Below are 25,989 nucleotides of genomic sequence, written 5' to 3'. Positions count from 1 at the left end.
TAATCTTGCTCTTTTACTATTTGAATGCTTGTTTCTGCCATATATAGGTTCAATTTATTTATTTATTTATTTATTCGTTTAGCTGCTGTTTTAGTTTCTTTCCTTACTGTTATGTGACATTTTAAACTACCGTAAGTGTCCTTTCCTAAGATTGCTTCTGTCTCAGGCCTGCCCTCCCCCTCGCCCCCCTTTTTCTCTTTCCCCTTCAGTTCTCTAACTTGTTCTATTCTGGTACAGACTGAACGAGAACCTTGAGAACCTTTGTAAAGCAGATGTTTAGTGTGTTGATGTTTATTGTGTTTCTGCTGGCTGCACAAGATTGTAAAAATGTTTTGGATTCTCAGCTGTGTTCTGTATAGCTGAGTCAGTACATTACATTCATACCTTTTTTTTTTAAAGATAAAATTTGTTATTGTTATTTGTGACAGGTGTTTAAGCTATTGAATTTTAAGGAATCCCATGGTTTTGAATATTTTAAAAATTAAGTAAAAACTTTTTAAAAAGGAAGTCCTCAATACCGTAAGAAAAGCAAGTAGGTTATGTTTACTAGACTATGTGGTCTGCAGTATTTATTACATAGATTAGATGTGTTTGAGTTTAATTTTTAACATGAAAAAATCAGATATAAAACAAAGAATAATAGTAAACATTCAGTTACCCACATCATAGTCCAAGAAATAAAATATCACCAATACAGTGGAAGCCTTTTCTGCATCACTTTGTCCCTGATCATATTCCCCTCCTGCCAGATGTACCACTGTGTTAGATTTGATCTTTATCTTTCACATGCATGTTCATATTCTCTTAACTGCATTTTGATATTTCTAAAGAGTAGGTCTGAAACATGTTTATAAATGTTACTGTATATCTTTCTGCACAAAATTAATTTATGTAAGGATAGCTTATATAGCCAAAATTATGACCCAGCATTTGTTTAGTGCTTACTTTGTGCCAGGCATGGTGCTAAGAATTTCACATGTATTCGCAGATGAGGAAACAGGAAGTTCTGAGAGATTAAGCTATTTACTCAAGGACACAGGTAATTAAGTGGTACAGCTGGGATTCAAACCCAGGTAATTTTACTCCAGGGTTATTTTAAACAACGGTAAGACTCAGATAAGGTTAAGGGTCCACAATCCTTTATATCATATCTGAAATCCAAAAAAAACCACTGAAAAGCAAGAGTTTGTTACAATTTTTTTTTATGTTAAATTCTGACTTGACCAGACTTGAGGCTGTTGTTAGTATTTATTTCTCTCTTTTGATGTGAATATTTGTGTGTTGTTGCAGAAATATTGTTTGATAATGGAACTGCTGCCCAGACACAGTGAGCCAGTTATGGCATATAGTATATGCACAGTGTTACCTTTCTAAAATTCAGAAAATTCTGAGTTCTTAAAGGTTTTGGATGAGAAATTGTGGACTGGTTCTGTGCTTCAGATCTTTCTATGTGGGATTTTGGAGCTGTTGGGGAGATCCAGAAAGCACTTACTTTTACAAAAGAAAAAATTCTAAATATATTGAATTAGTTTGGCCATGATAAAAGTTAGTTTACCTTAAGTATAATTTTTGTTATTTATAAGCAGTTCTTGCTACTTCTTATTATATGGCTGTAGTTGTAAATGTTTGTTTTCCTCACTAGACTTTTGAGTTCTTAAGTATAGCGATCATGTCCTTGCCAGTCCTAGCACCAACTGCCTGTCAGAGAGAAGACGCAGCAAATATTTGTTGAATGAGTGATTAGCAGTTTTTGTGGTAAAATGTTTCCCCATTACTTAGGTCATCTATGGGTAGTGTGACTAGTTGAATTGAACAAGGAAGAAAAAGGAGAATTCCACCCATTTCAAATTCTGCAGAAAAGAACAAGCTAACTTCCAATTCCATATTTTTTACATTCTCCTTTCCTATTTGAAATGAATTTAAATACAAGGGGGATCCCCCCAAAAAACCTGGAATTATTTTCTGGAGGGCAGATTCCTTGTAGTACAGGCTTCCTCTGCTAGATGAGTGTTCCAGGAACCCATTTGTGTCACTGCACCAGCTGGCATTGAGAGGCCACGTTCAGCTTCAGTGAATTTTTTTGAAGACTCTTTCAATGTGTTTGCCTATTTAATGGCGATATACAAGCCTGAGAGTTCAGCAGTATTTGACTAAAAACAACATGATCCCTGTGCCCCACCCTCCCCATTCACCCCATTATGCCCCCAGCGACTTTTTTTAAAATTTCCCCTATGAAAAAAAATCAAAGAGAAATGTTTTTGTTGATGTAGAAGAAGTAAAACAAAAAACTGGCAGAAGCACTAAAAGGCATCAGAATCTATCAGTTCAAAAACAGTTTGAGCAGTAGAAAAAAGCATCTCAATAAGTGTATTGCATCAAAAAAGAGAGTACTTTGAAGGAGATTGAAGTTTAAACATGTAAGAATACACAATATTTTATAAATAAATTCCTGTTTTGGGCGGTTCCCCCTTGTAATGCTATGATACTGTATCCTGTTTTATAACTGTAGTCTAAGGAGCCCTGAACTGTGTGTTTTTTGTTTTTTGGTTTTGTCATTTTCTTGGTTAAACACCTTATTCCTGCTCTTGCTGAAGTCAAGATTCTCAAGCTTAATGGCTGTATTTCACTTAAGTATAGTATATGATCTGTTTGCTCCTTACTGAAGTTCAGTTTGTTTTTTCCCTTGTGCTTGACCGTATTCACCTATGAAAGGGACTACATTTGATTTATGGAAAAATGATGCTTTTAAAACGAACAAACTGAAAATAGAATGATATGTAAGGTGTTCATCAAATATTTGTTCTCAGCGATTTTTAGAGGTAATTCTATGCCCTTATTTTTTAGTTGATGGAACAGAGGCTTAGAGAAATCAGATGATTTGCCCTGGGTTGATTTGATGACACTGATAGTTGACTCTAAGGATCTTTCTTTTTATTATTTTGGCTGTACTATTTCTTTTAAGTATGTTCTTTTCTTTAAGGTGATTTCTATATCTTTATTTGCATTTATTAGATTTATAAACATATATTTATCCTCATCAGAGGACATGCTTATTGATTTTAGAGAGGAGAAGGGAAGGATAGAGAGAGAAACATTGATCTGTTGCCTTTTGTACACATCCCAGCAGGGGGCTGAACCTACAACCTAGGCGTGTGCCCTGACTGGGAGTTGAACCTGTGACCTTTTGGTTTACGGGACTACATTCCAACCAACTGAGCCACACCAGCCAGGGTTGTCTGAGGAATATTTAATGTGATATTAAGAATATGTATTTGGAAGATTTAAGAACTTTGACCTACCATTCAAAAAGCTTCACTCAAAACATAAAACCATAAATAATTTCCAGTGTTTATTAATGTAAGAAGATTTGGGGGAGAGGCAGGAGGAAAGGCTAGTTCATTAGGCCCAATTCTGTACCCCAGATTTTTCTTTCTGCTTGTAATTGTTTTACTTTAATGGCTGCTTCTTAAAATGCATGGTTCCTGTGCTATGCCTCCCTCCTTTTAGTGCTTTGACCAAATGTAAACACAAATTTCTTGTTCTCTTCTGCAGGATTTGAAACGGGCGGAATTTTCAGAATAGACTTTCTTACATATCATGCTGTCCTTAATCACTGGCAACCATTAATCTTTTCTCTATCACTATGGTGTTTTTTTTTTTGAAAATACATAAATGAAATTATTCAATAACCTTTTGAAGCATTTTTCTTTCACTGGGCATAATGGCTTAGAGCTGTGTGCATTATGGCATGTAGCAATATATTCTCTTCCTTTTTATTGCTGCATAATGTTCCATTTTATGAATTTACACATTTTGTTTCAGGTGTTTGGCAATTATGAGCAGAGGTCTTTTGATTCGAGCATTTAATCCATTTACATTTAAAGTAATTGTTAATAGATATGTAGTTATTGCCATTTTGTATGTCATACTTTTGATCTTTTTTTTTTTCCTTAAATTCTTTTAACATTTATTATACTACTGGTTTGGTGGTGATGAACTCCTAGCTTTTTTTTTTTTGTTAGCGAAGCTCTTTATCTGTCCTTTGATTCTAAATGATAATTTTGATGGGTAGAGTAATCTTGGTTCTGAGTCCTTACTTTTCATCCCTTTGAATACTTTGTGCCAGTCCCTGGCCTGCAAAGTTTCTGTTGAGAAAACAGCTGGCAGTTTCATTGGGAGCTCCCTTGTGGGTATCTAGTTGTGTTTCTCTTGCTGCTTCTAAGAATCTTTCTTTGTCTTCAACCTTTGGTATTTTAATTATGATGTATCTTGGTGTAGGCCTCTTTGAGTTTATCTTGTTTGGGATTCTCTGAGCTTCCTGGACTTGTATGTCTATTTCTCTTCCTGGACTTGTATGTCTGTTTCTCTTATGAGGTAGAAGTTTTCTACCATTTTTTTTCCAAAAAGGTTTTTAATTGCTTGCTCTCTCCCCTCTCCTTCTGGCACCCCATGATGTAAATGTTGGTACACTTAAAGTTGTCCCAGAGCATGAGCTCCTTAACACTATCCTCATTTTTTTTGGATTATTTTTTCTTTTTGTTGTTCTAATTGGGTATTTTCTGCTACCTTATCTTCTAAATTGCTTATTCGAATTTTATCCTCTGCTTCATCTAATCTGCTGTCGATTCCTTCTAATGTATTCTTCATTTCAGTTATTTTAATCTTCATTTCTGACTGGTTCTTTTTATGGTTTCTATATCTTTTTTTATGCTGTTGAAGTTCTAAGTTCCTTGAGCATCATTATAACTATTGTTTTGATCTCTTTATCAAGTAGATTGCTTGTCTCTATTTCATTTAGTTCTTTTTCTGGAAATTTCTCCTCGTATTTTATTTGAGGCGTGTTTCTTTTTCTCCTCACTTTGGCTGTCTCACCCTCTTTGTTTCTGTGTATTAAGTAGAGCTGTTACATCTCCTGGTCTTGATAGAGTGGCCTTATATAATAGGTGCCTTGTGGGGTCCAGGGTGCATTCTCCCTGGTCACTTGCCCTTGGTGTTCCACGTGTGTCCCTGTGTAGGTTGCGTGTGCCTTCCTGTGGTAGTTTAGCCTTGATGATGGCTGTATGGAGGGATTGCTTCTCAGGCTTGTCGTTTGGAAGGGCTGGCTACAGTGGAGGAGTTGTTGAGCGGGGCCTGTCCCTTTGTAGCAGGTTTCACTTTAGCAGTGCTCTGGTGCCTGCTGGGTCTGCCCTTGAGTGTGTCATTTGTGGAGGTGGTTGGGTGATACTCTTGTGTGATGTGAGTTTGTCAACTGGGACTGTTGGTTCTGGGGCCTCTTGGGAGGTGTAGGCCAAGGTCAGCTGCTGCCTGTGCCCTGCCTGGGGCTACCTGGTGTGAGCTACAAACTAATCTGCAGATGGTTGCCCTTTGTCCTGGGCTTGGAAGCATCTGGGAGAGGCTAAGCTGCAAACTGAGGGCAAATGCTACTTGTTTGGGGTTTTTGAAACTTCGAGAGATTTTAGGAAAGCCCACAACATGAGCCAAGACAGGCTGCTTGTATGGAAAAGTCCCTGGAAATGGCCTGGGTGGGCCTTCAAGTTGGGTGGGGTTTGGGTCTCAGCGAATCACCAGGGCAGGCAGATAGTGTTAGCCAGGTTGAAGGAAACTGGGATATGACACCAGCCTGTGCCTGCAGTGGGAGGGCTCATCAAAGCACAATGGCTTCTGCCAGCATTGCTGTCTGGGAGAAAGCTACCCTCCAGCCCTTGCCCTGAAGCCATACTGTTCAGTTCCTCCCTGTTTCTCCCTAGTACCTTTCAAGTTGCTTCCTTGACACTGGAGCTCAGAGCAGTGAGTGAATCTGTCAGCACAAAAGTGTGTGGGCTTTTTAAGGGGAATGCCTGGATCACCCCCTAGCAATCTGCTCATTTTCACAGCCTGTAGTTATGAGTACTTCTCTTCCCAGCAGTGGATGCCTGGGTTGGGGAGCCTGGCGTGAGACTGGGACACGTTGCTCCTCAGAGGGGCTTTCTGCAGCTGAGAAATATTTCTCCCAATTTTTAACCCACATGCATGGGTGTGGGACCAACACAGTCCATGCCTCTGCCCCTCCTTCCAGTCTTAATGTGCTTCCTGTGTATATCTTTAGTGATAGGACTTCTGTTCATCTAGAGCTCAGGCAGTTCTCAATGATGGTTTTTCTGTAGTTTCATTGTAATTTTGAAGTGGTCATGGGAGGAGTGGAGTACATCATTTATCTATGCTGCCATCTTGACCAGAAACCCCAAATTAATTTTTGTGTATTGTGTAAGATTGGGGTTCAAGGTTAATCCCCCCACACACACATAGATATTCACCTGTGCCAGCATCATGTGTGGAAAGCAGCTGCTTTTCTCCTTGGCCCTTCTTTTGAAAACCATTTAGCATACCTGTTTGGGTCTGTTCCCAGACTTTCTATTTTGCTTCATTAGTCTCTAAGTATATCATTAAATTTAGTTCCAGAGTGTCCTGTTTGCTATAGTTTTGTAGTATATCTTGAAATTAGGTAGTTCAAGTTCTCCAACTTTTTTCTTTTCATGACATTTTGTGTGTTACAGATTGTCGTCCTCCTCTCCACTTATGTATTTTTAAAAATAGTCATGAAAATATGACACTAATAGTCTTATCTTCTGAGGTTGGTTTATTATTTTCCTCTTCATCACATTTTTAAAGAGTATTCAGTGTTCTGAGAGGATTACCATTTCTTGGAAAGGTAATTTAACCTGACAATTGGTCTTTTCTCCTAATGTCTCACTTTGTTGAGTTGAACTTTGATTGTGATTATATTCAGTATTCATCTGATACTTTGTTGAACTGTGTTGAGTTTAACAACAGCTGATCAGAAAATACCTATATTGTCTAAGGTTAAGCCATAAACCTTACTTTATTACTTTAATGATTGAGTAAAGATTTGGGTTTAGTTCCTAAGATATTTAAAACATTAAAAAAAGTTATTGATTTTAGAGAGAGAGAGAGAGGGAGCGAGCGAGAAGCAGTGATTTGTTATTTCACTTACTTGTGCATTCATTAGTTGATTCTTGTATGTGCCCTGACCGGGGATTGAACCCAGAACTTTGGTGTATTGGGAATATGCTCTCACCAACTGAGCTACCTGGTCAGGGCAGTTCCTAAGATATTTTGATATTAGTGATGGACTTTACTTATTGGTGTATCCTTTGTCTTATTTTGCTTAATTAATGCTTAACATCTTTCGTATTTTTTTTCCAGAAAGTAACTGAGTTGATGGGTTTGTATGTAATAGCCTTGCTGAAGCTTTGTATCGCTAGACTCAGCAAGTCTTGAATTCTTAAAAATCAGAAATTTATTTGGAAAGTTGTGTGAATGATTTTGGTAGTAAAAATATGTGAACATTTTTATTTAATGTCTTTCCATATCCAGAGGATGCCAGCCCCCATCAGATTGCGGGAGCTGATCCGGACCATCCGGACAGCTCGAACTCAAGCCGAAGAACGGGAAATGATCCAGAAAGAATGTGCTGCAATCCGGTCATCTTTTAGAGAAGAAGACAATACATACCGGTGTCGGAATGTGGCAAAGTTACTATATATGCACATGCTGGGCTATCCTGCTCACTTTGGACAGGTAGGCTGGGCTGAGACCACTTCTATAGCAAGGGTACTCCTGTTTGAATTATAGTAGCTCAGAGACTTTCAGTCTTTTCCTTTGGGGAAGACAGTATACTTTTGATAGTCTTGTATCCTGATTGTTGTGGAACTGAGGGTAGAATTGAGAGAGAAAGCTGCAGACTGAGAAAGACATGATATTGCCATCAATTATCCTTTCCATTGAGAATCTCTCATTATGTGGATTAGACTATGCTCGGTGGTGGCAGCTAGCTTCTTAAAAATTGACCAGGATTAACTAGTAGAATGTGATTGTTCTGTGAGAGGGCCTGGACTATAATGAGTATTTAAGAAAAGTTTGCTAATTGTTTCCTTAATTATTTTCTCTATGAACCATATTGTAAGGAGGAACACCACCCACAGTAGATGTTTTTAAGAGAAAGAAATTAGGTGGTTGCCAAATAATGGCAGCAAAGATTTTGTTTTACTACCTGAAACATGCTTAAACATTGCTTCAACATTGACATTGATTAAATGGAATTCAGTCCCCATTTACATGAAGGTGTGTTTTGTTTTGTTTTTTAATTTTAATGATTTTATTTACATATTTTTTGGAGAAGGGCGAAGGGAGGGAGAAATACTTACCAGTTGCTTCTCGCATGCCTCCAACCAGGGGCCTGGCCCATACCCCATGCATGTGCCATGACTGGGAATCAAACTGGTAACTATATTGTTTTTTTGTTAGATTTATTTTTTTATTTAAAAAAAGTCATGTTTATTCTATTACAGTTGTCTCAATTTTTCTCCCTTTGCCTTCCTCCACCCCCCCACCACCAGCCAATTCCCACACTGTTGTCCATGTCCATGGGTCGTTCATACATGATCTGTATCTAGTCCCTTCCCTTTCTTTCCACCATTGTCCTCCTTCCCCCATCCCCTCTGTTCACTTTCGGTCTGCTCCATGTTTCCATGCCTGTGGTTTATTTTGTTCATTAGTTTATTTTGTTGAGTAGATTCCACTTGTAGATGAGATCATAAGGTATTTATCTATGGCAACCTTTCTTTGCAGGCTGGCACTCAGTCCACTGAGCCACACCAGCCAGGGCTACATGAAGTTTTTGTCTTTCTTTCCCTGTTGTTCAACCTAGCTTTGGTGCTTAATATTATTTTAGGGCTTAAAATAATTCTCAAAATAATAGAATATTTTTTAAAAAGACCTTTTCCTAATTACCTCATAACTTGATTGCTGCAACCACTCTGCATGTCTGCCTCCTGATCCTCTCACATGCAAATGTATATTGATGTAGCCAGTCTCAGTTTTGAGTTTGATATTCTTGGTTATAACTTGCTTTCTTCTTTTCATGTATATACATAAGAAGGGAGATTGAGTCACAGAGAGGGATGTAGTGGGTTGTTGTTGTGTGTGTGTGTGTGTGTGTGTGTGTGTATGATTCTTATACTATTAAATTATATTTCACTTAATTTAAGAATTGTTTTATATGCTAACTAGTCTTTTTAAGGAAAGTAATGCAAAATTAAAAGAAAGAATGTGCAATACTAGGTAAAAGGAGGAGAATACCATTCATATTTCCATTATGCAAAGATAACTATTGTTAATGTTTTGATATATTTAATTAGGAAACATGGCCACAAGTTTATTTTCTATTCAGCTTCATAACTTCAGTAGAAACAGATTCCCCCACCTCTGAGTTAAAACAAAAAATTAATAGGATTGAATCTTATTAGACTGATTTGGGTTAGTTTGATGCTCATCTTGGGGCTGGGAATGGGATCAGCCTCTTTAGAAATATTCAGTACATAATTGAGAGCATTAATTCACCAAAGAAAGATTGAGGTGTTAATAGAGAAAAAAGAGGATATTAGGCAGGGAAAACAGTGGTCTCCTATGAACAAAAATGTTATATGCTTTTACCACATCGAAATTGATTTAGATAGTTATCCATGTAGTGCATGATATAGTATAAAGCAAATATATGTTCCTATATTCTTTTTAGTTGATTTTAAGTAGACACGTAAGGTTAGATTTACAGAACTCTGTTAAGCCGCATCAGTCCCGTCGGGGTAATACTCTTACGTCGTCCACTCAGAGATAAGCACTGTGAATACGGTGGAACCTAAGGGAGTTCTTTGAAGACAAACTTAAAAATCATAGTATAGGTTTAAGACTTAGGTGATATTTTATTTTGTAAAACAGTTCTCTTTCTATATATATTTCTAGGATTCATTTTTATGACATTCTGAAATAAAATATGCTATCTAGGTGGCATATTTTGGGTGTTTCAGAACTTGTTTGGTAAAATATTTAATTCTCAAGTGGAAAGAAATAATAATATTCAAGGATAATTGTACTACATTTTGGTACAACAAATAAAAATTTTCCTGAGTTGGAATAGGAATCACAATTTTAAATCCCTAATATTCTGCTTCCTCTATTTGAATAAATCATGGCCCTATGCATATCAGTAATTTGCTATCCCACCGAAAGGAATTTCCTTCATAAAGTACTAAAGAAAAGGTTCCTATCTGGATTCTCTGACTTCCATGTATGAATCACAGTGCCATTTTCATTTCATTATGTGTAAAAGCAACCACCCTTTAATTACATTTTATTTGTTAGACCTGTGCTGTTCACTGTGCTAGCTACTAGCTGTGTAGCCACTGTTCTTTTGAAATGTGGCTAGTTCATCTGAGGCAAGTATTGAAGAAAAATAAAATTTTTTGGGGGGGGTACTTAATGCAGTTGTTGGAAAACTTTAAAAGATGCTTTAGACATATGTGAATCTGTGTTACCAATTGTAAATTTTATGAAGTCTAAATACAGTTCAAATCTTTCCTATTATTATGTAGTATATGAATTGAGATGTATTATAAGTATAAAATACATACTGTATTTAGAAACCTTAGTACAAAAGAAAGATGTAAAATAGCTAATAATTTTCATGTTGATTATATGTTGAAATATTTTAGATATATTGAGTTAAATAAAATACATTATTAAAACTAATTTTACCTGTTTCTTTTTACTTTTTACTACAGTATTTAGCATGATGCTGCCTAGTAGTAATAAAACGTGAGCCAACATGTAAATAAAAAATTTCTAGTAGCCGCATTTTAAAAAGTCTTATTTAAAATTTAACAAAACCCACGAGGAAGGTAATATCCTCATATCACAGATGAGGAAACTGAAATTCAGAGTTTACATGACTTGTTTAAATTCACACAGCTAGTAGAGCTCAACCATGTATAACTCTAAAACCTATTCAGTCTTTGGGTTTATTTTAAATCTAAAAATAGCTATTTGCATCAAATTTATGAATGAGTTATTTATTGAATTATTTTAGTCCTGCCTTGCTATACAGAGGATTTGAGATGACATATATTACCAGCTTCGATTTAAAAGAGAAAAAGAATGGTAGAAAGTAAGAGTTGGGAGAAAGAAGAATGCAGAGCACAAGGCCAGTGCAGTTGCTGTTGCCTTAGCTAAGGCAAGGAAAAAACCCATTTAGTAATGTGGTTGTTAATACCAGAATTTAAGAGCACAACTGCAGGAACCAGACTGCCTGGATGTGAATTTTGGCTTTCTTACTTTACTGTCTCTGTTAGATTTGGAAAGATTGTTAACCTTTTCTGTCTCAATTTCCTCATCTATAGAATAGAAACAGTTCTAAAATGACTTTGTAGGGTTATTTGAAGATTAAGTAAATAAATGTTAAACATTTATGTTTTGTACATAAAAAGTCAAATATTACTCATGTTACTGTTCCTCAGGGACAGCAAAATTTTTTGAAAAAGCACTGACTTCCATCAGATTTTCTTATGTGTGTCCTTTGTGTATGAATCTCTGAGTAATGTAAGAAAGAGCATTCTCAACACTTTTACAACAAAAACAGTGATAGATTTTCTGTAGGATTTGTAACCTTTCATGTATGGCTTATACACAATCCAGGAATAAAGTTGAATATGTAAAGAAGTCGGGAGATTTCAGGAGTAGAAAACAGTGGCTCAGCGGTCATATTCTTTCACAGATGTATTTTGTTTGTCTTGCTCAGTACTTAAAGTTGTTTTGAATTTGCTGCCAACATTTAAAAATCAAGAAACTTCTCCTAAAAACCTGGATTTCTAGATTCTCTCAGAAAATCAGAGGATTTGGCAATGCTGGATCCAAATTTTCACATGGCAGTAGTAGGATGGTGACCTCCACACTGGGCATACATTCTTTGTTTCTTCCCACTTCCTAACTGACCTGTTATACCCAATTGCCTGTCTGCAGTAATTTTCCACTATATCAGTATAACATAGCAGTCCACTGCCTTAGGTTCTCTAAAGTTTTACAATGTTCTCCAAAGTTTTACAGTGTTCTGTGGTGACATTTATTCATAGGTTCCTTGGAGCTCTTGTTCCTATTGCAAATAACATCCTTAAACATTATTAATTATTCTATAGATATATAGAAATCTAATTGATTTTTGTGTTATTAACAACATTACTGAACTTGGTTGTGAGTCCTCGTAGACTTCATTGTTTCCATATAGTCATTACTATTGCCTGCAAATAATGGCAGTTCCCTTCCTTTTCCATCCTTAAACATTGTCTTTATTCTTATGTTCTTATACTGTACATGTAGTACAATGTTGAAAAGGAGCAGTGATCATAGGCATCCTTGTCTTGAGCACCCGTAAGCCCAGATTGCAATCTCTAAATACCATTTCACTCTAAAAAAGGCTAGGACCCATTGAAAAGACGGCTGATCCCAAATCTGGGGCAGGAAGTGTACCGAATAAGCTTGAACTGTATTACTATGCCAGAAGGCAAGACGGTTACGTTAACAGAGGTTATGTTAAAAGTGTTCAGTCACCACCAGAAGAGGAAGTCATGCTCACAAATGAGAAAATTTGGGCATTAATAAGAATAATGATTGTAACTGAAAACAAGTTTATATCAGTGAGTTCAAAATAATTAAAAATATTTGAAAATTCCATTGGTCAGTTTTGGAGGCTGTTAGGGAATCACCTCATTATTTTGAAAACTGGTAAATAGAAAGAAACAAACATTGATTCTTCTTTTTTTTACCTATTCAAGGAATAGGAATAATTGGTAAGCTTCTTCTGAAGAAATTATTTATAAACCAATGGTGTATATTGAGAAGTGGCTCCTTAGAGGACTAGTCCAGCCAATAAATGAAGGAGGAATGAGAGAACTATGTTGCCATTTTGTAACCCCCGATGATCATCACTGCTGCTAATGTCACAAAAGAGAGACAATCACCAGAAATGATACATGCCTCTTGATGAAAGTATACTCACTAAATCAAAACAAAAACTGAAAAACCTGAATCTAATCAAGCCTGCTTGTATAGTCTAAAAAGAGATACGAGTACTCATTTAAGAATTGTTTCTAATAGGAATACATTGGGAACAATCTGTATATGTCCATACAAAGAATAGGTAAGTTCTGATGTATTCATAAATGGGACACTAGATAGCAGTTATGAGTATGAGTGAATTAGGGCTTCTTGTCTGAATATGAGTAATGCTCAATGAGGTTGAGTAAATAAAGCAGGAATGTGATATGATACTTAGATAAAGTTCAAAATATTCAGAAACAATTGTTTTTACATGTGTAGTAGGTATATGCACTATGGTAAAGAGGAACAGAAGTTTTGAGTTTCATTTGTTCCTGGGATGGAGAGAAGGGAAATGGTATTGAGGCAGAGTGTGCAGAGGGCTTCAATTTAATTTGTAATATTAAAAATTTTTTAACTAAGTAAATAGGGTAAAAAGGTTTGATAAAGCTTGGTGGTAGTTCAGTGAGTGTCCTGTGATTTTTTTGGTGTATTTTTGAGTGAAATATTTCATAATAAATTTTCTCAAGAGAAAAAAATGAGGTACAATAGGGATGTTAGTGATTTTTCTTTCTTTATTATTCTGCTACAAGGCTCTGGTCAATGTAGATTTTTTTGTTGCCAGGATGCATAGTAGTAAAGCAGTTACAAGCTTGTCCTTCAAAAGTAGGTGCCTTAATGTGTGTGTTTAAACTAGGAAGTTATGTCTGGGTATTAAAATGAAATAAAGGTTACTTTTAAAAACACCTAACCAATCAGTTGCAGATCGAGTAATGTTTATAATACTTTAATTGCATCTTTTCATCAGGGTGATCACATCATGAAATCCAAATATTAAATTTAAAAGCAGATGTATATGTGCATTGACTGTGGGAAATTGTTCCTAATGCCAACAAAATGGGTGCAGCTTTTTTCTAAATGGTAACCAGATTAAATGATGATAAAAGGCATTATACTTTCTTCAGAGAAATGGGACAAGGTCAGAAACCTGGTAAAATTCTCTTTTTAAAAATTGCTTTGAAATTCAAACAGAATTGGAATATTGAGTCATCTAGAATAACTTTGTAAATGTTAGACTGTCAGGCTCTATCTACCTCAAATCTACACCAGACTATCCTGGGGGTCATTTATAGTTCAAATCTCCCAGATGATTTTGATCACTCAGATTTGGGAACCAAGTCTTAGGGCACTGTATTCGTCAAAAGGGAGCTGATAATCTAAGTCTTTTAGGCTTGCTGCTAATGGCCACTTGGAATGCTTCTGTTGAGGAAAATTCTGAGTCCACTTCAAGGATCAGCTGGAGAGAATTACACAGGGAGCAGAGAACTGTTAGGGCTGTCTTCCACAATGTGGCTTTGTTACTTTAGTGATGAGGAACCTGAAGCTCAGGTTGTTAAAATAATTTAGCTAGAACCAGGATTAGGGAGGCACAGCCCCTAACTCAGATTGGTTTCTTTCTCTTCCACTGTGTGTCATGTAAAGAGATAGGAACCTTTCTCTGATGTTTTCTTTCTATTTCTAACCTGAATTGGGTGCCATTCCTAAGTCGTTTTCACAGTAGCTGGTGCAAAACTGTCATAGTATATACCTCATATTTTATGATAATATCCAACTGTTGGGTTTTTTTTAATGTGCCCTTCAGTGTATCAGTGGCAATGTCTAGCACATTGGTTTGTGCACAACAGGAGTTTACTAAATTGAATCAAAACCACAGCATTTCAAACACAATTGGAAAGTAATTATTAAAAAATCAGTGAATAGCAGAGGATTATTACAATCAGCCCTTTGTGATGAAAGGTAGGGGGAGAGGGAGAAGGTTTCTGTGTAAAAGCAAGTATATCCAGAGTGGTGTTGACAGGGGAGAAATTGATAGTAGTATACAAAATAACCGTCGTCATGAAAAAATACAGCCATCCTGGGGATAGAGATAAGGAATGAATATACTTGATAAGCTCCTACAGTCTCACAGATATAATAAAATAATAGCACAATAATTGCTCATTATGAATTTAAATTATCTAAAAACGACTGATCATTTACTGAGTTGTATTTTTATAAGATTCTGATCTTTAATTTTCAGTCATTTTCAGAAAATGGCTCCAAGACTCAAATTTTTTTATTTTTTGGAATATATGTTGTTCAAATTTGGAAGGGTTACAAATTATTTGCCTTAATTTTTTTAAATTTTAAATTATAATATAATATTATCTTTTCTAGCCATAAGTTAGAAGTTCCCTTTATCCTGCAGGTTTTAATTTTTTTCTTCTAGTCCAGTTTTATTTATCTCTTTGGAATAGATAATGACAGTTCATTGATGCAAGATTTAAAAGACATTGTACAAAGGAATATATGGAGAAAACTGCTTTCTACTCTCTTCTAATCCACTTAGGTTTCCTTTTTGTAGGCAGCTGGTGACATCCATTTCTTGGCTAGCCTTCCAAAGATGTTTTATACATCTTCAGGCAATGGATATGTATGCTCTTGCTTCCACCCCCTTCAAATATTTATTATTGCCCTGGCTGGGTGGCTCAGTTGGTTGGAGCCTTGTCCCTTTGCATTAAAGGGTTGCAGGTTAGATCCCAGGTTGGCACATGTACGGGAGGCAACAAATGGGTATTTCTCGCTTTCTCCCTTCCTCTCTCTCTCTCAAATCAATGAAGATCTCCTTGGGTGGAGGTAAAAAAGTGCATATTGTCACATACTGTTTGCACTATTTTATTAATCTGTCTTGAAGATTAGCCCATATCAATGTATAAAAAAGCCTCCTTGTTCTTTTTTTTTTCCAGCTTTTTTGACATGCTGGAAATGGTAGTATATCCAGCATAGCATTCCGTTATATGTAAGAATCATAATTTATTAAGTTGATGCCTTGACCAGTGTGGCTTAGTTGACTGGGCATGGTCTCACAAAGTGAAAGGCCCCGTTCGATCCCTGGTCAGGGGTCATGCCTGGGCTACGGTTTAGTCCCCAGTTGGGGCCTGTACAAGAGGCAACCAGTCGATGTTTCTTTCTCACATTGATGTTTTTCTCCCTTTCTTTCTCCTTCCCTTTCCCTCTCTCTAAAAATAAATAAATCAAATCTTAAACCTGATGCCTTACTAATGGACATTTATTTCTAATCTTACTCTTTAATACTTGGTTGAATAATCTCCATTATTTTGCATGTGTGAACATAATGTAGTTTAAATTTCTAAAAGTGCAATCATAGATTCAAATGGTATGTGTCTTTGTAATTTAGATAGGCCAAATCTTGTTACAGTTTGGGCCAGTTTATATTCCTCTCATTAGTGTCCCTTGCACTGTTGTGACAACTTTTTAATCTTTGCTAATGCAGTAGTTTAAAAGGAGTATCTCAGTATGGTTTTGATTTGTATTTATTTCTTTTTTTAAAAATAACTTTGCTAAGGTTATTTTGCATATCATATAATTCACTTTTTTCAAATGTACAATGGAATGATTTTTTTTTAAGTAAATTTACCTAGTTGGGTTTGCATTTGTTTTATGAAGAGCTTGAACTTCATTTTATGTTTGAATTATTTTTATTTTCTTTGAATTGTACATATTTTTGATCCATGTTTATTTTAAGTTGTTGGTCTTTTTAAAAAAAATCAATTTGTAGGATCCTGTTACATGTGATTTCATGACTAAAATGAGCTACAAATATTTTCTCCGAGTTTGTCATTTGCCTTTTGCTCACAGGTTTGGGGTAAAAGCAAAAATTTTCTGGTGTGGACTGTTTACTGGAATCTTAAAGCATTTCTTAGATTTGTGGGTTAGCAGTGTTTCAGGTGAGGTTTTAAGTAGCTGTAAGTGAGAAATAATAGTACTGGATGAATTTGAGGATGTTATCCAAGGGGCAGATACATTTGATTACTATTGTTTCTGTTCTGTAACGCATGCAAAGTGCTGAGTTACGTTTTAGTAATTGCTGCTCAGAAATGGATAGCTCTCCCTTCACATGTACCCACACCCCATTGTACTGCCCTCCACCCTTCTTTTTCAGCATTTGAAAACTCTGATAGCATTCTTACAGATGAAACATGGTACATTCTCAGCACTATGCTACCTCCACTTAAATGTAAAGTGTGATCAGAGTTAATCTGAAGGATGTATTTCAGATGCCATTTCCAGCTATATAATTTTATGTTTCCCCTCGAATTTGTCACCTTCAAAAAACAAATGCTTATTAAAGTCACTGTACCAATGGGAACATTAAAAAGAATTAGTTATTTGTCCTTTTAAAGTTTAGTTTTTCTTGTTTAGTTTTTAGGTAAGTTTTAAATAAGTATTACAAAAGCAACAAATTCTGCTCACCATTCACTGATGAATTATAGTGTGACTATCTTACAGTGTGGTCCTAAAAAATACAAAGTAATGTTAATGCCTAAGAGTATGTCCTTCTCATTAGTTCATCTTAATAAAATATTATTGGATAATTTATTTAATGCCTGGTGTTTGCTAGAAGCATGATTCAATAAGGGTGATAAAAATTTCAGTGATACCTGATTCTAAGAACAATTCCTTTCACTTTTAAAATATTTATTCAGAGACTTACTGAATGGAGAGATTTAAAAACCTGTTTGAAAAAGAGTAAGATTTTTCTAATAACATTTTAGCTTCAGATTTTTTTCATTCACTTCCATAGTACTTTTTCTGGTGACATTGTAAAATGACTTTCATCATCTATTTTCAGAAAAATTTTTAAAAATTTAACATGAATGTATAGAAGAAAGGGAAAGGTCGTTACCTAACTTTTGTAAATCTCAGAAGACATTTCAGTTTTTATTTTGGATCATGGTGGTTCCTCCCGGGAGGCCTCTTTGACTTCCTCAAGATTTTTTCTGCTACCTTAAGGTGTTTTTAATTCAGGTACATTGAGAGAACATTTTTTAAATGGCTTGAAACGATTTTATTTGTAAACTCTTACTTTCCTTAATTTTACCTTTGAACTTACAGGTAAATTCAGGTGGGAAGTAGTTTCACACGATTTTAGATTCATGTACATGGGTCTGCATTTGAGCCCCTTCCTTTGGGGTGTGGTGATTCTAAATGGGGGCATAGTTTCAAAAACTCTTCTTGGAGAGTCTAAGCTGTGTACACCCTTTGAAAACTGCTACTCCAGTGGGTGTGTGACCTTTTCTATGTTAGTCAAGATGAAATGATGAAGTATAGCATAGTGATTGTGACGTTCAAGAAAAGCTTAGCAGAGAGACAAACTAACTATGAAGACTCTTAAGCTCTGAGGATTTCTAACAATTGTATAAAGAAATAATTATATAAAACATTTCAGGTTGACTCCACTATCTGTACTGCATTTTCCTCTGGTTTTTTTTTTTTTTTTTTCTGTCTTAGATTCCTAAACTCTCACTTCTCCCTTAGTACTTGGTTTAAGCTCTAAATGTAGCACTTTCCACATTATATTAAAGTTAGTTATTGCCTGTCTCTTCAGTTGTACACTCCTGAGGTTTAGGGTAGTGTTTGGCACTTTGATGAATTTTCAGTTAATGAATGTTTCGATACTCAAAATAGGAAGCAGACCTTAAATACACACATGAATTTAAGTGCTCATGTAATGTAACCCGGGGATTATGTTAGGAATTGGGTTAATATCTTATAATACTTTTCTACTTAGTATGAGTTTGCAGAACTAAGTTAAACTTCACAGGTTGTTTGGATGGCAAATATCATAGGACCTTGACAAGATGATCTATTTTAGAACTTGATTACTATTATCAAGATATCCAAAGATCTTAAATCTTTGCCTTTTATTTAGTTGTTCTCATGATACATTTTATATCTATTTATTTTAATCATTTATTGACTCTTGGTTAAAAACATTGCTTTCTTGATTGTGGCAGCAATTTCTTAATTTCTTTCTTTTTATTTTTATTTTTTGCAGTTGGAGTGCCTCAAGCTTATTGCCTCTCAAAAATTCACAGACAAACGCATTGGCTATTTAGGAGCAATGCTGTTGTTAGATGAAAGACAAGATGTCCATCTTCTCATGACCAACTGTATCAAAAAGTAAGTCTTAACTTTTTCTTCTCCTAAGAACTACTTTGTGATTTTAAATCTTTCTTATAATATGGCATTAATATAGCTTGACAGCTATTTACTGATTTTATATTTACTGACTAGAATGTATTTGAATTGCTTTTGTTTCTGTAGCTCATATGTAAAGAGACTTAGCAAAGGATTAAAACTTCTGTAAGGGATAATATAATTAAGTAAAAGTATTACTGTACATCTTCAGACATAAGCACAGAATTTAGCAATGAAATAACATTTGGACATTCATAGAAAAGAAAAGGCATTGGTAAATCTGAGTTTTGTTGTCTTATAAATTTCCAGGACTTTGAATACCATGAATAATGAAATACTATATTTATTAAAGAATTATCAATGTATATTCTGAGTAAATGCCATCTAAAGGCAAAAAGAGAAATCTTGTCTTGGTCTAATCCAAGATACCCATTGCATAGAATTATACTTAGCTCTGTGAATATTTGTGTGTAAGTACCCTCTGCCCCCATGGGTGCTGTACTGATTTGTTAGTCCAGCCATATTTGTTTAACTTAAAAACTGAGAAATGCTTGCCTTTATGGAGAAATTAGAGGACCTAAGCAGATGATTGAGCGGTTTTTCCCAGCATTCCTCTCCTACAAAATTTCTGTTAGAAAGGCATGGTAATTCTGATTACCTTTGGTCAAAGGGTACTTTTTGGTTTGTTTTAATTTGTTTTTGGTTTGTCTGTTTAATCTCCTTTTTTAGTTTTCTATTTTTATTTGCAGTATTTATATATTTGAAAGAAAATAGAAGCAGGGGGATATAGGTGATCAAATTTGTAGATATTGAACTCTTACACTTTTCTGGGATAAATAATGTTCTACTTTAAAATTTCCCAATGGACAGTGGAAAATTCCAAAGTAAGAGTTAGCATTTGGTTGTAAATATTAAGTGTATTGTGTAAATACATAGGATTTATGGGCTTAATTTTGGGAGAATCGTGGCTTTTGGCCTTGAAAACTTTTAATAATGAAAATAGTAAATTGAGTCATTTATTCATCCAGGGTTTATTGTATACCTGTTGCATGTTGGGAGCTGTTATAAGATAGAGGAATGGAGAATGAAAAAAAATGGGACAAATTCTTGGCATCATGGAGGTTACATTCTAGATGTTCAGCATGACTCTTTTATACGTTTGTTCTGGACAGGTCTGTGAGAGTTTCTCTAATTTTTGTTCTTTCATGCTCTGTTGCCCTTTTACTCAAGCCTTCAATCACATGCTGATAATTTAGCAGTTTTGCCTGGCAGCAAGTTCATATTAGAGAGTTAATACCAAACTCAAGTTGAGGTTTGTAGCTTGAAAAGAATTGAAGAATGAGGCCCATAGGCAAAGAAGAAATCTTCCTGTTTAATTTTAATGAGACCCAGCCAAGCCCCAAGTGAATTTAGGAGAGAACTACTAATAGTTGGAAATTGATTTGGCACTTTCAGTCTATGCTCTCTTAAAGGACTTTGGACCATTAGTTTGTTTTATTTTTCTTTCTTTTTAACCAGTTAATGAATGAGTTTTTTTAATTTGCTTTTGTGTATGTTTGTGCATATTCTTTCTTTTCTTTTTTTCTTTCATTTGCTTTTCATTTGTATTATAGGACATCAGAGTGTACCAATATTATTTATGTTTATTAATGTTTACCTCATTGATCAGTGGCCTAGAAAAACTAAGACATTAAATCTTTAAAAATTGGATATAATATTTTATGAGCTTATATTATACAAATTGTTGAAAAATGAATGAAAAGTCAACTAAATATTCTTGGGAACTGGGAGCCTAAATGATAAAGCTAGAGCCATGGTTAGTACTTAAGCTTCATTGTACCAGTAATTTTAATTTAAATATTCATATTGGTGGAAATTAGCAAGATGGTTTACACGATACCTCCTTTTCCTTCCTTTGCTCTTCAGGGAAGACTAAAACCATTTATTAGTTCATTTGAAAATGACCAGTTATGAACTCTTTACATATTAAAATAGATGTTTTAAATGAAAAACAAATGATTTTCCATAACAAAAACAATTCAGTGAGAAGAATGGCATTATTTTAAATTTTTAAAAGTCCCTGTAGTACGAATCTGGCCTAATGGAAGACAAGCTAGATGGTCCTTCTGTATTCAGTTTTTTGTGTTATGTTTTAATTGAAGTATATGAAAAAGACCCAGTCTTTTATAGATAATGTAGTTAGAAAAAGGAAGATGACTTTAATATCTGACCCAGGCATGTGCCCTGACTGGGAGTTGAACCGACAACCCTTTGGTTTGTAGGCTGGAGCTCAGTCCACTGAGTCACACCAGCCAGAGCTTAATAGCCTTTTAAATAAATATGGGTAGTCTTCTTTTATGCTATACCAAAACTCTACAAGTGATAGTTTCTCAAGAGTTAGTTACAGTGTGGATTCTGAAACGGTATCAGTAAGTTTGGTACTTTTTATCACGCCTAAGGCACTCGAAAAAAGTTTGTTCACTGAGCACAGTATTGGTAGACTGTCAAGTTCATGGTGACAATACAGATTTTCTAAAGTTCTAATTTTTACTTCAACCTTTGATTTTATCATTGGCAACAAATATTATCAGTTGTTGCTATTAAGTGATAGGCTTACTTGGCTCTTTTTCTAGAAAATGTCTACGAAATATCCAAATCTTAATAATTAGAGTTTTCTTTCAGTTATTTTTCAGATAAAAATAATGTCCATTTTAAAAGCAGTTAGGACATAGTTTATCTTGCAAATGAAACAAGGGCACAAGTGCTTTTGTCTGAGATTGCCACATCAGTGTGGCAGGAGTTCTTTATGCATACTTCCCATTTCATCACACAGAATATGAAAGAATGTGCACTCAAGAGTCAAGGTTTAATAAGCTTAATTATTTTTACTGCTTTGTCATGGGCAGTCTTAAGTGAAATTTAACCGGCGTCTTTCCTTTCTCCCTTTTTTCTTTCCACTGTGAGTGTGCGCCAGTGAATACAGTGATTATTAGTACGGTTTGGAGCCACTGCTCTGGTGTGTGCTAATATGCCAGGAGTTTTTTTTCCACCACTGTTTTGGCACCATCAGTGCAAATGCCAGTACAGTTGACAAATAATGAGTTAATATTGTGAAAATAGTTTGGATCTAATGTACTCCTTAAAACAGTCTTGGGGACTCCCAGAAATCTGCTAATCATACTTTGAGAACCACTGGGCTAAAGGATACCAAAATGCTATTAAAGCTAGAGGAGGTAGCATGACTCATAATAATTCTGCTTCTAAATAGTTAAGAGTTGATTATAATGCATAGATGAGTTTATTGGCTCATACTTTTAATATTTCAGCTGTTCTGAAAGTAAAACCTGTCGGGTTTGAAGATAATTTTGTGAGGTAATCAGTGCCTGTTAGAAATAGGATTTTGTGTGTCTGGACACCAGATTACTGGGCCACTCTTAATACCTGGATTAGTTTGTTAAAGGTGGTTTAATTAGCTGTTTGGTTTTTCTTTCTTTCTTTTTTTTTTTTTTTTGTTATGTTTTCTTTTTTAAATAAATAAAGGTGTAAAAAATAATGTCACATTAAGGTTTATACTGTACCATAAGATCAGAGGGTTTCAGTGTCTGTTATAATGTTTAAGTCATCTTAAATGCTTTAGCAGTAGAGATTGTGGTTTTGGTTAATGTATACCATTTTTTGTAGTTAGTACAAGTCTTCTAAAGATACAGTTGTGCTTCATATTTCTGTCATTATGGTTTTTACTTTCAATTTTTGCTGAGTTTGCTGAGTTTTCTAAAGTGGGTTGCCTTTAACATCCAACAGATAATGTCCAGTTTCTCTTGCTATGATATTTGGAAACACTGAGTTGTAAGCCTGTAGGATGGACTGTCAGTCAATTTGTGTTACTGGTAATGTGTGATAAAGAATAAAAATAAACACATTTTTAGCAATATATCCTATTAATTACTTTTCTTATTGGAGAAATGAATTATTCAGAGCTACCTCATTAGATTGTGAAGCTTCTTCATGGGAAGCACTAACCAGCATATTCATTTCTACCTTTTTCCTTTATTTTGCAGTGATCTTAATCATAGCACGCAGTATGTACAGGGGCTAGCACTTTGTACCCTTGGCTGTATGGGCTCCTCAGAGATGTGCAGAGATCTTGCAGGAGAGGTAGAGAAACTCCTGAAAACCTCCAACTCTTACTTAAGAAAAAAGGTAACAGTTAATGAAAACAAATGTCTTATGTTTGGATTAGGGAGTTATTGAAGTGAGAACGCAATTTATTCATTTTCGAAAGCTCTGATGGTGATATATAAATCAGTCTTTCTCTGTTTAGTAGATGTATTTTAAATGATTATATGTGAATCAGATATTTATAAATCAAAATCAATTTTTATACTAATTTTAGAGGTGATTTTTTTTTTTGTTACCAATTAACCCTTCAGTTGATAAGTGATTGTGAGCACTTTAATTCTTTTAATTACTCTTTTGCAGGGAAATGATTTATAAACAAATATTACTGGATATTTTAGATGGCATATATAGTTACTTTCTAAATCATCTGATTCTAAACAGTATTAAAGTGATAATGACAATTATTTACAAACTTGCTTTCATCCCAACAATTAGTGTCCATGTCTTTGTATTAGTGCCTTTGAATCTCTCAAAGTGCAGTTCCATTGGGACCTAGATCATTATTAGGGAATGATAAAGAACACACTTAAAATTGGTATGTCTAAATGGAATAGTGATGGAAGACAATGATCGTATTCTTACCTGCTTTTGTTTATTGATGTAAACATTTTATTGTTACTTTATAGTGCTTGAATCCTAAAACCTTTGTAAACAAAGGTTACAAGATGTAGAACTCCAAGAAGTGAACACATACTATTGTGTGGTGGCTTTTTCTGCGCCTCTCTAAGTGACTGGTGTGAGTCAGGTATTGAAAGGGCCAGGCTGTTTCCCAGGATCCTGCACTGTTAATGTTGTGTGCATACTAAAGCCAGTTCTTTCTCTTAAAGTATGTGTGGGCTGCTCTTCAGAAAGTATATAATTTCCTTAAATAGAATATTCCTGCAAAGAGAAAAAAAATATTTTTTCTCCTAGATACATTATGAGAAGAGTTAGCTACAATCTTCACTTGTTAATGTATCTAAACTTTTATAGTATTCAACTCCAGCAAATACAGTTACTTTGGGAGGATAACCAAAATCAGTCTTTTAATGTGCCTTTCCAGTGAGCAAGATAAAAGCATCTTTTCTTCAGTAGAGACTAGCTAAATATCTTTCAGATGATTTTCTTGACATCAACAGAGAGTGAATTGGGAACAGTATAGGTATTATTGAAAGTAACAGCAGATTTAAAGCGTCTGCAGTATATATCTTTCAATTGCATGATTTTTTTAAAATTATTTTTTTATTCAAGTACATTTGTCAAGTACACATATATTTATTTGCATGATGTTTTTTATAAAGTCTTTGTTTGCTCATCTTACTCAGAGGAATGAGTATCTCAGATGAAAGTCTTTGTTTTTTACTTTGCAACTCCACATAAGCTATGTTTAACTTATTTGATAAATTCATGTTAACCGTTGTCTAGTTTAGAAAGTTTTTATCCACTTATTGAGCAATATATGAACAAAGGAACAGGTGAGCTAAAGTTCTCATTGATATAATAGTGTAATTAGAAAGCTCTAATCTGTTAATAAATATGATATCTTTTTTCTTCGTTATTTTTCTGGTAGGTGATCTAGTTGATAAGGATTTTTATTTTGTTGTGTATAAGATTAGTTGCCCTGGCTTGATTGAAATAAATCTTTTGTCTTTTTTACAGGCAGCACTATGTGCTGTTCATGTCATCAGGAAGGTTCCTGAACTTATGGAGATGTTTTTGCCAGCAACAAAAAACTTACTGAATGAAAAGAACCATGGTAATGTGATTTAGATGTACTTGGTAAAGTACTGAGGGAGAAGGGGAAAGAAAAAGCTTCAGGCAGTGTTGGCTTTCTGTCTCAGTGCAGTGGAGTTGCCTTTCTACTGCGCTGAACACTATTCCAGGGAGGGCTGATTAGTTGAACTTCTCTTCCACTCTCATATCCTAGTTTTATAATTAGAGATTGGTTTCTTCATAATAAATTTGTTTTTCATTTCTGGTCCTTTTTTGCTATGCTGAAAATACTGCATTAAGTTAGTAACAAATTTTAATGTACAAATGATCGTAGCCTCGATTTTCATGTGTAAGACCTTTTGATTTCCTGGCTATTTTATAATAGGAGAAAAAATTATTTCTTTGTTGCCTTGTGGTAGGAGCGTAAGATTTGTGAAAATCTTTTAAGGTTACTTGTAACAGAAGCTTGTAATGGGTACTCAGATATGTTTATATAAAAGTTGAGAGGAATTAAATGGAATGTAGCTATTCTTTCCCAAACATTTTCTTCTTATTTTTAAGTCAGTGAAACAAGTTCTGGGTAAAGAAAATTCATGTATCCTAAATGCTAAGAGAAAAAATGGTAAGGTGTGTTTAATTTGATTAACTCAATCCTATAACTAGAAGGCTCAAAAAATACTTGTTGAACAAATGAATGTTTAGGGTCCTTACTTAGTGGGAACTATTGAGATTCTTTTTCACTCACTCTGGAAGAAGCACATTCACTTTGTCCTCCATTATTAGTGTACCTTGAGGTTTCCATACATTTTATCTGGAAATTTAACTTCTTATTAAGATTTTTGCTTCTTGAATTGCCTCTTAGAACTCAGCTGAGAGCTTATTAAATGTGGAGCAGATGACACCCAGTTTATATTGACTGAGAGCAAATCTTTATGAGTATTCTCAGATGGAGAGACACACGTATTGATTGTCATTCTTTAGCAATTATGTTGGTGATATAATTGTTTAAAATATTCTAATTTGATGGACATAATTAGTATTAGATCACTAAGCATCTGTTAAATACCTCCTTTGTGTTGCCCTCACTGCTTAGATTCTTTGGGAGATTAAAAAACAAATGTAGTAACTATTTTTTTAGAAGTGACCTTCAGATCT

At 34.8% G+C, this 25,989-nt stretch overlaps 1 protein-coding gene across 1 annotated transcript in view; it reads left to right on the top strand.

Annotated features, from left to right (window-relative positions):
* Positions 1-25,989, top strand: part of AP1G1 (adaptor related protein complex 1 subunit gamma 1) — a 70,089-nt gene that overhangs the window by 10,622 nt on the left and 33,478 nt on the right. The window contains exons 2-5 of the mRNA XM_054579222.1: positions 7,375-7,578; positions 18,821-18,945; positions 23,022-23,163; positions 24,781-24,877. Of these exons, the coding sequence (XP_054435197.1) occupies positions 7,378-7,578; positions 18,821-18,945; positions 23,022-23,163; positions 24,781-24,877 (565 nt within the window). The 5' untranslated portion in view covers positions 7,375-7,377. The remainder of the gene's footprint in view (positions 1-7,374; positions 7,579-18,820; positions 18,946-23,021; positions 23,164-24,780; positions 24,878-25,989) is intronic.

This window comes from Pteronotus mesoamericanus, unplaced genomic scaffold (assembly GCF_021234165.1).
Source record: "Pteronotus mesoamericanus isolate MK-2021 breed Mesoamerican mustached bat unplaced genomic scaffold, CSHL_Meso_final contig_52, whole genome shotgun sequence".
NCBI lineage: Eukaryota > Metazoa > Chordata > Mammalia > Chiroptera > Mormoopidae > Pteronotus > Pteronotus mesoamericanus.
The sequence above is the reverse complement of the archived record's forward strand: the minus strand, read 5'-3'. Positions and strand labels throughout refer to the sequence as shown.